Source organism: Manacus candei, unplaced genomic scaffold (genome assembly GCF_025592945.1).
Source record: "Manacus candei isolate 608988 ecotype Guabito, Panama unplaced genomic scaffold, ASM2559294v1 h1tg000024l, whole genome shotgun sequence".
NCBI classification, from domain to species: Eukaryota; Metazoa; Chordata; class Aves; order Passeriformes; family Pipridae; genus Manacus; species Manacus candei.
The window spans coordinates 3,167,103-3,181,360 of NW_026138072.1; the positions used below are offsets into that span (position 1 = coordinate 3,167,103).

The following is a 14,258-nucleotide window of genomic DNA, read 5'->3' on the forward strand; positions in this document are numbered from 1 at the left end:
CAGGCTGCTAAATAGTCAAACATATTAGACTTGACTATTCCATCAAAAAAATTTATAATCTATGAAATAATGGAATTCATTCCAATGGAAAATGTGGGTTCTCTGTTTTACACTTAAAACTAAGGTAGATAAAACATTAAAGGAACTATGTTGAGAAACATTATGAAATTGATTGGGGCATGAAATTAAGAACTTTTCTATTTATAGTCCTTTTTCTGTCTCTTTAAAACCACTTTGTGTCATATTCTTGTAATTTCTTTTGTTCAGCCTAGGCCATTCAGCCCTCCATTGACCTCTAACTCAAGTCCACCTCCAGCAGCTCCTTTGGCACGTGCAGAGAGCATTTCTTCTATATCCTCTTCTGCTTCTCTCAGTGCAGCAAACACACCTACAGTTGGTAAGTTTAATTAACCATTTTATCTTATTTTAGAAATAGGATAACTCTACTACTGGGTTGCACCTGTTAAGAAAACTGTTTGTTGAGGTTCATTTTTCATATGCAAGTCTAGGTACTTCAAGCATCCTTTGCATACTTGCTTCTAAATGACACTGAGAGACATGAAAGTGGATTCAATTGGATTAGACCATAGATCCAATTATAACATGTTCTTTAGAAAAATATTATTTGGAATTGATATTCCATTGATTCCTATTTGGTATGCTGTATATCCATCAAGTACAACATGTTATCATGTATTTTTTCAGAAGATGTTATTATATAGGTGCAGAAATATTTTGGGATGCTGAAAAATTTGAATGAATGTAAAGGTTCATAAAAGTGAGTTCTTTTATGCTCTTTTAATTTAATTTGTTGTCCTGTAATTCCAGTTCCCAAAAAATTAATCTAATGCATCTTTTTCTTCAAGTTAGTTAAGTATATAAGCTAAACAGAGGTGTTTAGTAAAAATAAAACAAACAACTAAGCAAAAATGACTAAGATGAAAAGCTAATTCGTCTTCATGTGTTGACACTAATTTCAGAAGATTTTCTCTTGTTTTTAAGGGATAGTCCTTCAGTTTTGATATTTGGTTACAACAAATGAAAAGGAGATATATAGAGGTCTTTTTTAGTTAGAGGGTTTTTTGTTAGGTTGGGGGGCAGTGGGGTTTAAAACATTTTAGCTTGTTTATGTAGTAGAATTGAATTGTTTCATTCCTGAACACTATTACCTCTTTAGTCCCAAGTTAAATAAGATTATCAAGTTATTGTTCAGTTCTCTGTGAATGTTACTGATGCCAAGGATTCCTCATTCAGGCTTAGCAGCTCAGGAGAGCATTTTTTCAGCTTCCAGTGGGAGTTCTGCACTGAAAGCAATGCAGCTGTTTCCACCTTGTGCAGGAGCAAAGCTACTAAGTTCTGCCCAACGTTAGCTCCTACAGTTTACTGTACACCAGTTTCACAAATGCTGAGAAGCATCACAGAAAGACAACTGATATTTTGGTTGCCAAGTCCATCCAGGCTCACATCCTCAGGCCTCAGCTCTGGTGCCAAGGAACCAAAAATTTGTGGCAGGAGCATCAATATCCCCAGCTCTCAGTGTGTGCATGTTGTTGGAGACAGTGACAGAGTGAAATCATGAGGTGAGGGAGGAGGTAAGGAGGTGTGTGCTGACACCGAGGTTTGACATGGTTATTAATCTGGACTAGGAAAAATAAATAAGGCCCGTTTCATCTGCACTGACTGTATGAAATAGTCCTGGAAAAAGAGGAAGGTCAGTGCAGAGAGCTGAAAGACTTTGGGGCATGAGAATATACTCTGAAATACTGTATGTATTCTTTTGACTTTTGCACAGTCCAGTGTTTCCTGTACCCCATTTGTCCTGAATAATGGGGAGTTGACTCTTATTGTCTTTATCCAAGAGAACTTTAAGGCATGCATAACTGAGTGTTTTTTTATGCTTTAGCCTTAATTTAATTTGTGAAGTATTTTTTTAATACATTAATTTTTAACATCTATTTTTGCTTGAAATATTTTGTTTTCTTGCAATGTTTTGTTTCATTTAAATGTAATAGAGGATGATCTTTTGATTCGAAATCTTCCTACAATTGAAAAGCTTAGTGGGACACCACCAGGTATTGTACTCAAAGCAGATTTATGTCTCAACTAATCATCCTAATTCACTACATCTAATAAAATTGTATTTCTTTTGAAACAAGTTTCTCTAGATGGTATCTGGCAGATACAAATGGCTTGAAATCTCAACTACTTAACAAGTTATATGTTTCTCAAATCACCGAAACTCGATATAACCACTTTTATATAATATAATCTTCTGCCTATCCCCTTCCCTGCTCCGCAGACAAGCTGAAACTTGGCCTTGCTTCTTCAGTTTGTCATTACTACTTTCTTTCAAGTAAAATGAATATGTTTTTAACTTGACAATCCTTATTCTCATAACACAAGTAGGTAAAAATGTCTGTATATTTACATAGAATACAAATCTTTGAATATAGACATAATAAAGGTAACACTTTCTTAAAATAAATTTTATTTTCATGACAGCTGTTTAGCCAATATTAAAATTGTCTGAATCTTTTTTCCTAAACTTAATTAAAACCATTTGATCAGGTTTATTCATTTGCCCTTTTTATGACCAACAATGCAGTCTTTTGCTTTGTAGTTTTGGTCTGCACCTTGAGTGTGTCAATGCAACCATTTGTATGGTTGTGTCACTAGCTCTTATGTCAGCACAGCTCAGGGGCTGGTAATGGTGGTCAGGCTGAGGTAGGTGTCAGGGCATTTAAGACAACTTTTCTGTCACTGCCAAAGGTGGTAGAACTGGAACTTTGCACTGGGCTTCAGCCTAAGCTGGAGCCATGACACCTTGGTGCAGCTCTGTGATATCCTGTTCCTCTGAGACCTCACAGCAGACATGGAAGACCCTGAAGCTGGATATTGCTGCATTGAATTGTATTTTCAGCAGCAAGGTGACAAAAGGATGACTTCCAGAGTTAGATTAAGCAGTTATGTTTGTTTTATGGAATGGAATGGTAGAATCATGAAGGTTGGAAAAATCCCCCAAGATCATCAACTATTGACCAATCACTACCATGCTAATTAAACCATGCTAAGTGCTCCAGTTGTTTCTTGAACACCTCCAGGGACAGTGACTCCACTGCCTCCATGGGCAGCCCATTCTAAGTGGAGAAATTCTTCCTGATGTCCAACCTGAACCTTCCCTGGCACAGCTTAAGGCCATATCCTCTTATTCTGTCAGTAGTTTCCTGTGAGATAAGGCTGACTCACACCCTTGCTCCTTTCAGGTCACTGTAGAGAGTAATAAGGTCTCCTCTGAGCCTGTTTTTCTCCAGGCTGAACAACCCCAGCTCCTTCAGCTGCTCCTCATAGGACTTACTCTCTAGACCCTTCATCAGCTCTGTTGCCCTTCTCTGGACACACTCCAGCACCTCAATGTCCTTCTAGGAGTGAGGGGTCCAGAACTGGACACGGTGTTCAAGGTGCGGCCTCACCAGTGCTGAGTACAGGGGGACAATCACTGCCCTGGTCCTGCTGGACACACTACTGCTGATATAGGCCAGGATGTCACTGGCCTTCTCGGCCATCTGGGCACACTGCTGGCTCATGGTCAGCCACTGTGGACCAGCACCCCCAGGTCCTTTTCTGCCAGGCAGCTTTCCAGCCACTCTTCACCCAGCCTGTAGCACTGCCTGGGGCTGTTGTGACCCAAAGGCAAGAGCTGGTACTTGGCCATATTGAATTTATAGCAATTTATTTGTTTCCATTTATTGGTTTTTAGGAGAATGCATAGATTTTTATGAATCAAAGAGTGACCAACAGTGGAAACAGAGCACGTAAAAGAGAAGATATCTCATTTGTAATCCCCAAAATAGAACTCAGAGAAATATGTATTTGCTGTGGTGTTTCCTAAAAAAAAGTAAAAACAATGTTAGTATTTCTAATGAATTTCACTCTTCAGTCAAGAAAGCAGTATTTGTCTTTTACCAATAGGAATAATAATTGATACATCTGCATTACTTGCATGATATTCAAATATCAATATAAAAATGTACACAAGGCCATTAAGTAAAAAATTTTAAAATAATTTATACTCCTGTATGCAAGGTAATCCAGTCTGCTCTGCAATTGTTTGTTGTTCCTTTTTAAACTGGGGGAAAAAGACAATAGAATAGCTCAGCAACTGTATTACTACCTTCATTGAGTGCATATTTTGGCTTTAGTGAAGAATAATTCTGGAGTTCAGTATTTCATCAAACAGAACTTCTAGTTCATCAAACAGAACTTCATTATTTTATTGCATGTTTGCTTCTTGAAATAATGATTTCTGGAATCACAACTTTTATTGGTCATTTTCAGGGAGAGAAAAAACTTTGAAACATGATCCATGTATTGTCTAACCTACTGTTCACATTGAGAAAAACTAAATAAATCTGTTTTGTAGCCAGCATCATAATAGTTCATTCTTCTAAGAATTTTTGGTTTTCAGCAGCTGTGACTAGATCTTTTTGATCTAAAGAGGCCTAAATGTTGCACAAATGTTTTCATGGTGCTGAGAAGTATTCTGAACATTTTACTGTCTTAGGTAAGAAATTGTGATGTATGAGAATGAGGTATGAGGTAGAATTAGACCAACTTCTGTCTTTTGCTCTCTTTTTGTTACTACTTCATTTACTTATCTCTGAATTTAAGGTTTAATATGAGATATTAGTTCTTCTGTGAAGAACAAGGTCATACCTTACTTTTTGCTTCTGAAAGAGCTCAGGAAGGACAGCCACTGTTTTAAAGTAAATAAGTTTAATATGCCATGAGCAGTATTATATAGAAGCATTTTGTTTCTGCTTTATGATATGAAAGAGAAATTTCTCAATTTGCTTATGAAAAGATGAAGACTGTGCCTCCTTTGTGGTAGATAATACTGTGTGGTACAGGCCACTTTAGCAGTGGGACAAAAAAAATTAGTAAGATGCTCTCTACTACGCTGCTTCACTAATGAAAAAGACAAAACTTCCAGTATTGTCTTTTATATTCAGTACACATGTAGAAAATTTGTGAAAAATAAAATCCAGTGACAACCTATTTCATCAGTTGTTTATACAACAAATTATTTCAAAATGCCTTAGCATGAGATCTGAGTTGATTTTTGCATTTCTGTATTGGAATTGTGTTGTGTTGGCACAAGAAAAAAAAAATGAAGACTTCTCCAACAATTTCTGGTTGGGAATTGTAATGTTTATTGGCTGAAAAAGTTAAAAGATATTCAACAGTTCACTTATGTGGTGTAATATTGATGTATTTGCATCCAAGTTCATTCTTGTTGTAAATAAATTCTTTGCATTTCTATGACCATTTTATCATACATTTTTCCATACAAAAAGCATACAGTAGGGGTTTTTTTTAAAGCATTCTAGTCAATGTCTTATTTCCTTTGGGTCTGTTGACTTCACTTTCACCAGTGGCCATTTTAATGCAGTGTTCCTCTGCCTCATATGTATTTCCTTGTGTCTGTCTACATAATCTACTGATAGCCCTGTGTTCCTGATTGTACAATTGTACTGTACTATTTTTATGTATTTCTACATACTTTTCAAGTAATACTTCAGATGCTGCTGTGACCTTGATGGCAGTAACCTCTAGTGAAAATTACAGATGTAGTCAACCATTCTGAAATCTATCGCTAAGCTTTTTGAAAATTAAATCTATACACTGTATGTATTCTAGGTGTTTCACGTGGTCCCAGCCCTGTCAGCCTTGGAAACCAGGACACCTTGCCTGTTGCAGTAGCCCTTACTGAATCTGTTAACGCCTACTTTAAAGGAGCAGATCCCACAAAGTTAGTTAAATAGTGAATTGTTTTGAATGTAATAAGTTACAATAAGAAAAGACACTGAGTCTATTTGCTATATTTTGGGGGAAAATGTAATACCTTAGGAGGGGGATTCAAAATGGGTTTTTTCCCCTGGTATAAATGACAAGAGTGGCTTATTGCTCTGTGCTGGCCTACATCCTGCTAGGAGTTCATATATACCTACTTTACAGAAATGTGTTCACACTGAGAATGACAAGGATATTTATCATGTACTACATGTAAATTTGGACAGATATAAGCACCTCATTCCCTCTGTCACATCCCTTGCTATGCTACTTAGGCCTTGCCTAAGCATAGCTGTACCATGTTTTCAAAGCCCAAAACATATCCACCAAGACTACTGTATGCTTAAGCAGTTAAACTTCTTTTCTTTACTTATTTCATCTTACTTCCAAATTGAAAGTGACAGTACATTGTCACATTGCCCTCATTTGAGATTGATTTTCTGGTTTTAATTCAGTTCATCAGATAGTGCAAATACAATGTTTGCTTTAAAATTAATATTAAAACTAGGCAATTAATGAGTTGCAATGAAACTGATGTTTTCATTCTCTTTTAGATGTATTGTGAAGATTACTGGTGATATGACAATATCATTCCCAAGTGGGATTATTAAAGTCTTCACCAGCAACCCATCTCCTGCTGTGCTCTGCTTCAGGGTAAAAAACACAAGCAAACTAGAACAGATTCTTCCAAATGCACAACTTGTATACAGGTTTTGTATTTTTTTTTTACATAATTTTAAACTACATGATTTATAAAATATGAGTTGTACGTGTAAATCAGAATTCTTTATAGAATTCTGGTTGATTTACTTACATATAATTATTTTCTTGAATTAATCGTTTGGCTTAGTTCTCTGCACTGTCATCATTAAAAATCTCAGTGATTACTTGCCTTGAAACTTGTGCTGATATAACAGGAGCCATAGAAAATATTTTGTAATTTTAGCTGTGCATTGTATAATTTATATTTATGCATTTTATAAATTATTTTTATATACAGTAGTAACTATAGTAACTATGGTAGAAACAGTAGCCTTAAATGGAAAACAAATAGTAGGAGCCTTAAATGGAAAACAAGGAGTAGGAGCTTCACCTACTCTTATTTGTCACCTATGAGTGTATTTTTAAACTAAATAATTTCTGCACTAATCAGATTCATTACATAACTGTCTCTCAGACATGTAGCAGCATGCTTGGGAGAATTTGTAAGAAAAAAGTTTGCTGATTGAGTAGGGTTATTGTTGAAATCACACTTGGAGATATTGTTTTTTAAAAAATTAGGAAAAGCTGGAATTTTTTAGCAGAGATATGTTCCAGAGATATGTTCTATTTCATTTATTGGAGAAATTTTTTGAAAACTAGTTAAATGCTTTTAAATGCAGAATTTTTTAAATTACTGAAATAATGAATCAAACCATATGCATCTGGGTTTTTTAATTTAATTTCATTTTGATCATTCATTCTTAACATAAGGAATGATTCATGTCAACATTAAATTGCTGTTTGACATGACAGTTTAAAACTGAAATGTTAGCAGAGCTGTATTTGACAGAGTGAATTATACTGAAAAAGCACTTTTTTCAAATTGTTAAAATGTCTAGTATTCTTGTTTGAGTGGTGTAATACCTCACTCCTGATTGGTGATCTTTCTTTGTAGTGATCAGTCACAAAGTGACTCCAGTACTAAGGATTTTTGGATGAACATGCAAGCTATAACTGTCTACCTCAAGAAATTATCAGAGCAGAATCCATCTGCATCCTATTACAATGTGGACGTTTTAAAGTATCAGGTAAACACTTTTTTTTCCTTTGGAATTTTTTAAGGCATTCCAGATCTGATATCTACCCCAAAATTAAAAGAATAATTCTTTGTCTGCCAGAATGCAGATGAACTGTCATCCCTCATCTAGACCAGTTCTGGGTATGTCACTGCTTACAATGCCTAGACTCTGCCTAGGCTTAACACATTCCTGCTATGCTTCATGTCATTCATTTGGATTCAGGACCTGTTTCAGCTTGCTTATGCACCAGTCCAATTCATGCATGCAAGCTTCAAACACTGCTTTTTTTTTTTTATATTAGCAAAATCAAATTTTCCTTTAAGATTTGGTGGGGGCTTGTTTTAGTTTGTACTTGTACTGTCTTTGATTTTACAATTGCCTAAGTTTAGGATGCTGTAGCTGATGAATTATAATATATGGTAATGGATTCCAACTGAAAGAGAGAGTAGGTTCAGATTAGGTATTGGGAAAAAAATTCTTTACTCGGCAGGTGGTGAATTACTGGCACAGGTTGCCCAGACAAGTTATAGATGCCCCATCCCTGGAAGTGTTCAAGGCCAAGCTGTATAGGCCTTTGAGCCTGGTGTACTGAAAGTTACCTGTGCCTATGGTGAGGGAGGGTTGGTACTATTTGTTCTTTAAGGTCCCTTCCAACCCAAAGCATTCTGTGATTCTATTTGAGAACATAAGACACTCTGACCTCTCACAGTATAATAAAACTGGAGTAGTCAGAATGAAGTTACTAAGGGAAAGTCATGCTTGACCAAGCTGATAAACTTCTGTGATGACATAACTGCCCCAGTGGATGAAGGTAGAGCAGTAGATATTGTCTACTTAGACTTGAAGAGGGCTTTCAACACTGTCTCCTGCAGAATCCTTACAGAGAAGTTGGTGAAGTACAGGCTGGATGAGCAGACACTGAAGTGAAAACTGGCTGAACAGTTGGGCCCACCAAGTGGCATGAAGTCTAGCTGGAGGCTGTTAACTAGGACTAAACTCCAGGGGTCAATACTGATTTTACCATTTAATAGCTTCATTAATGATCTGGATGATGGGGCAGTGTACCCCTGGCAAGTTCGCTGAAAACACTGAACAGAAATGACCCTCTGGATACACCAGAGGGTCATTTTGCCCTCCAGAGGGAGCTCAACAGGCTGCAGAAATGGGCTGAAAGGAATCTCATGAAGTTCAACAAGCAGTGCACCTGTGGTGGAACAACTCCATGCAACCAGCTGGAAAGCAGCTTGGCAGAAAAGGACCTGGGAGACACTGTGTTGAACATGAGCCAACCAACCTGTCCTTGCTGCAAAGGCAGCAGATGGTCTCCTGGGCTGCACTAGGCAAAGTATTGCTAGTAGGTCAAGGAAGAGGATTCTTCACCTCCACTCAGCACTGGTGAGGCCACACCTGGAGTGCTGTGTCCAGTTCTGGGTTGCCCATTGCAAGTGAGACTGGAGAGAGCTCAGTGAAGAGCCACAGAGATGATGATGGGACTGGAGTATCTCTCCCATGAGGAAAGGCTGAGCCTGGAGAAGGGAAAGTTCAGGGAAACCTCATCAATATGTATAAATACCTGAGGGAGAATGCACAGAGGACAAAGCTGGGCTGTTTTCACTGGTGCCCAGTGACAGAACCAGAGGCATGCTGAAGCACAGGAAATTCCCTTTGAACAGCCAGAAACATTTTTCTCCTGTGACGGTGACTGAGCACTGGCACAGGTTGCCTAGGGGAGTGGTGAAGTCTCTGTCCTTGCAAGTGTTCAGAAGTTATCTGCACATGGTCCTGGGCAGCTGGTTCAAGATGGCCCTGCTTGAGCAGGAGAGTTGGACCAGACAACCTCTGGGAGGTTCCTGTCAACCTCAGCCATTGTGTGAATCAGTGAGATATGTTCTGGCTGTTAATAAAAAGCCTTTGTGAATATTCAAGGCAGATTCACCTCAATGGAGAATGAATCTGGGGCAGGGATATGCCTGCATTGAAATGTCTGGATATCCGAGACAACTGTACCCACAAAAACACCCTGAAAATAAGCTGTCAGTCTACCTATTCATACCATTGTAGTTTCCACATCCTCCCAATATGGTCTAAAATCTTGGTATACTGAATCTACAAAAAGCATGTTAGGCACATAGAATTCCTGAGAAAAATGGAAGGAACAAAACATTTCTTTAGTTGGCTGAGATGAATACTGTGGATTCTTTGTGGAAAAATGAGGCACTGGCACATGGAAGCCCAGGCAGAGAGAAAAGGTTCTGGGCTGCCAAGGAAAGGTGAGAGTGTGCACCAGGACATAGAAGCTTCCTCAGATAGGCTGAGAACATGATAGAGGTGCATCAGGACAGTAGCACAAGCTTAGCTACAGAAATGGCATTCAACCTTCTGCAGCACGAAAATAATGCTTTGAATAGGTAAGAACTATTTTGCTGGCTGCCTGTCCCATGATGACAGGTGTTGTTGTCTGCTGCTGGCTGCTTGGGCAGCTAAATTGGCATGGCACACAACTGCTATGGTTGAAGTCATTTTGCTGCAAGCATGCTTGTGTAAGGCAGAACACAAGACAAAAACAAAGCTTACAAAATGTTATAAAAGTAAGAACAGGGAGGAACCTCATAGGCCAGAAGGAGTTTAAACCTTTTCTTTAACTATTTCATTTAAAATTAAAATAACAAAAATTCCTTTTGGCTGCAACATTCTTCAGAATTCTGTGATTAAGGACTCTAAGGTCAGTTGTTCTCTTGATATTTTGTCAGTATTTAGAGTTGTGTTTGTTACAGTCATCCCCTAATTCTGCCTAAAAGGGGAATATTTTAATTAAGCTGCTGTCAATGGTTTATTCTTTCACAGGTATCTTCAAATGGCATACAGTCTACTCCATTGAATCTTGCAACTTACTGGAAATGTGATGCTAGCACTACTGATGTGAGAGTGGATTATAAATACAATCCAGAGTCTATGAATGTGCCTGGTATGCTGTCTAATGTCCAGGTTGTGGTACCAGTAGATGGAGGAGTAATAAACATGCAGTCACTTCCACCTGCAAAATGGTAATTTTAATACTTTCAGTACTTTTTTCAGATTCATTTCAGTGCACTCACTGATGTCATAGGCAAAAAAATTTCATAGGAAAAAACAGCAATATGTGTAGTATCAAGTGTATAGATATTTTCTGGTCTGAAACAGATCACATGCAGCTAGTTCATATAGACTAAAATGAGACAATATGCACCCATCCCAGATGTGTAATAACACAATCCCATTATGAAATTTCCAATGTTTGCTTTCTTTTGGCCAATAGATAGGACAGACAATTTTAATACAGTAATTTGAAATGGATAAAAACCAATTTGTGCATGTGTGTATAAATATATTCATATATATGGATTATATAAAGTATCAGAAATGCAGTTCTTAAGAAGATTTCCTGATTGTTTAAAACAAACCTCAGTAACTGAGGAGCTCTCCATGGGCCAGTTAGCATTGTCTCTCAGTTCAAGTGCAATGCAGATTATGATCCAACTAGGAGCTATCTGCTACCACTTTATAAGCCTGCATTTAAAGTAACACTTAGAAGTGAAACATAGATCTTGAGTAGTTACATTACTACAAGTTTGTGAAAACAAGCAGAGCAGTACAGCCCTGGTGCAAAAGCAGAATTCAATCACTGTGCCTGTGTTTTGGTGTCACGTAAGAACTTACCCAGCTGCAATATAAATCCTGGACAGTTTATTTTGAAGAGGATCTTTTTAACATGAAGAAGTCAAAGAATACCAAATTGAAGGAAGTCAGGCTTTGTTAACATTGTTTCTTCTCGATCAGTTTACCTTAAAAAGCAAGGCTTAGAAGAAAAATAAACCTCTATCAGGTAGATTCTGATGTTTCTGGAGGCAACACATTTAAAGGTGTTAATTGGACAAAGTAGTAATACAGTATCATTTTAAGTGAAGAAAAATCCTGGGCAGGACCAAATCTTTCTTAACTTGGTATTTCAAGGAAATGTTACTTTTAACCAAGATCTTAAGCTTATTCTAAGCAAGGACAGGTTCAGAATCCTGCCTGAACAACATGACTACACTGTCTGGTGAAGCCCATCTCCCTGCCCATAAACCCCTCTATAATGAAGCCTGAGTGAAAGCAGGAACAGCCACCCAGAAGACCTAGTGTCAGCTAGGGAAGACTTAGTGACAGTTGCATTACTGATTCATCAGATTAGGAAATTTGAGTCCAAATTCTCTCTTTCACCTAGGCAAGTACCAAAAGTCAGAATTTTGAGCCTAGCAAGCTGACCAAAAAAAAAAAAAAAATTCAGTTATGTCCCAGGCAGCTCTAGTATTTGTGTTGTGCTACCTGCTTGGTCTAGTGGGTTAGGTGGTGGGGTTTTGGTCTTTTTTTAGAAATAAATGCTTTATGTCTTGACCTCTTGTGAGTAAGTGCTACCATCTGTGCTACTTATGTGAGCATTTCAGTCCTGCTGCATCAATGCCAAGAGCAATTTCAAACCTATCAGCACTTCATGCTGCTCACGGCTATAAGTTGTTGACTTTCCTTTGATGGAAGTGCTGGAAAGTGCTCCGGGAGTTAAAATGCCCTGTCAGCTTAGAGACTCTTGTGCTTGGTGCCCTTCGCTGCCCCTTTACAGTGTCTGAAGTTAGCTTAAACAGTGTGTCACACCAATTAGTTTTACTAGAATGGAAATGGAATAAATTTCATGGTTCCAGGACTCTCACAAAGGGGAGAGCAATCAAGATTGCTCCCCCTCCTACCATCATCATGAAGCATAAGGCATAGCTTCCAAACTACTTCCAGGGTAACTTACCCTTTGAGACTGCAGAGGATCTTGAATTTTAGAGCTGTCCCCCAAACCACCACAAGAGCCATAGGTGGGAACATAGCACAGTGTTAAATGTATAAAAAAGTGTTGTATAAGATGTATAAAGAAGTGTATACTTCTGTTCCATTGTTCTGGAACAATGGAGATGCTCCCTTCTCTTTTCCTCTTTTCCTACTGCAGTTTTCCACAGACTTACCTTAAAATGAGCAAATATTTTTTATAGACCTCCATTTAGAAATGTCTGTAACATACCAGTGCAATCAAGGGAAATAATGTGCTAAAACTGGTGCCTATAACTAATTTACCGTTCTCTTACAGGAATGCAGACCAGATGAAAGCATATTGGAAAATATCTAGCATTTCAGAGAAGTCTGAGAATGGAGGCAAGTTATACTTTTTTGTTTTCTTGTACAGAAAATTTTAATAGTAAAAAAGTAATCATTGTAGCTTCTACACCCTCGTGCCTCTTTACACATTTTCTCATGCTGTATCCTATTTAGCAGTTTGTTGCCTTGTCAATTAATTGTCTTCTGAGAGATTCCATTAATAGTGAGATGTCAAAATATAAATTTATTAATGAGCTATACAATGGAAAATAATGAAGTCCCCTGAAAGCAGTTAGCTCTAAAATGGAGTTTAGATCAGGTAGAAAATTATTGCATTCATGTTATTTGGAAGCGAGCAGTTATTCAAATGAAAATAGGTTTAATATCCACACACAGATAATTTAAATAAATTTGAAGAAGGTAAGTGGAAGAACTGTAGGAAAGAAAAAAAATAATCCAGAAATTGTGTGCTGAGATAGATGATTCTTGACCAACATTTTGAGTCTTGGTTTTGACCATAATGACTCTAGGAAAAAAATGAATCTATGCACATCTGATGAGAGTAGTAATTTATACAGTTTTGTGTAAGGTACCAATAGTTGTCCTCTGCCCAGCTGCTTTTCTCTGAGCTCCAGTTGATGTCACAGCCCTTACAGTCTCTGCAGGTGCAATATTTTTCTGAAGTAGTACAGGAACCAAAGGCAAGCATCTCATCCTCAAAGCCTCTGTGGAGAAATGAACTCTAGTGTAAAGGAAAGGCCTTTATCCTATTAAGAATTTAGTGAAGAGTATTGTGAAAGCACAGATTTGCTTGTAAATGTGACTGGTTTCATCTAAAAATCACAAGCCTGAAAAGGGAAGATGATCTCTATTCCTGCAAAGGCTGCAAGGTTGTGATTATCATTCAAACAAAATCAGAGAGAATTTTATTGGACAGAGGTGGTTACTGTAGTCTAGTGGACTTTGTCCTTCACTGACCTCACAGTTCTTTTCTGTCTGTCTTCTATTAAGATTACATAGAAATAGCCCTCTTTTTTTCCTCCCTCCTTTCCTTTTCCAATCTGTGCAGCTTCTTTTAAAAGAAAAAAATCATACTGAAAGGCAGATGCAGCAACTTTGCACCTGCAGAGCATTCGTAAAATCGGCTGTTTGTGATATGATTTGCACCTTGTGTGTTGACAACAGACTTGCACATATTCCACTATTTCAGCTATATTCCTTCTCTTCCCACCATCTTTCTTCATCTTTTCTTTGAGTATATACACAATAGTAATCTCAAGGTAGTGTTTAAGAGGAAGTAACAATATGCTGGTCCTACACTTACAGAAACGGAGAAAGAAGTTGCACAAACGCTGTCAATATTAGGACAAATGTCTTGAAGTCTTGATGGATAGTGATAAAATGTTTTGGGGTCTTTTATGGTCCAACACATTATGTAATCTGTCAGTTGGAGAGAGATAAAACAAACTTTCA

The 14,258-nt window shown here is 37.7% G+C and overlaps 1 protein-coding gene across 9 annotated transcripts in view; it reads left to right on the plus strand.

The window, feature by feature from the left end:
• FCHO2 (FCH and mu domain containing endocytic adaptor 2) overlaps window positions 1-14,258 on the plus strand; it is an 81,769-nt gene that overhangs the window by 63,735 nt on the left and 3,776 nt on the right. For 4 of the 9 annotated variants that reach the window (XM_051788378.1, XM_051788380.1, XM_051788381.1 and 1 more), the window contains 6 exons: window positions 268-397; window positions 5,698-5,809; window positions 6,405-6,560; window positions 7,508-7,640; window positions 10,476-10,675; window positions 12,778-12,842. In XM_051788378.1, the coding sequence (XP_051644338.1) occupies window positions 268-397; window positions 5,698-5,809; window positions 6,405-6,560; window positions 7,508-7,640; window positions 10,476-10,675; window positions 12,778-12,842 (796 nt within the window). Of the gene's footprint in view, window positions 1-267; window positions 398-1,254; window positions 1,593-5,697; window positions 5,810-6,404; window positions 6,561-7,507; window positions 7,641-10,475; window positions 10,676-12,777; window positions 12,843-14,258 lie in introns of those variants that run through there. The other 5 variants (XR_007904663.1, XR_007904664.1, XR_007904662.1 and 2 more) reach the window with 5 other exon arrangements.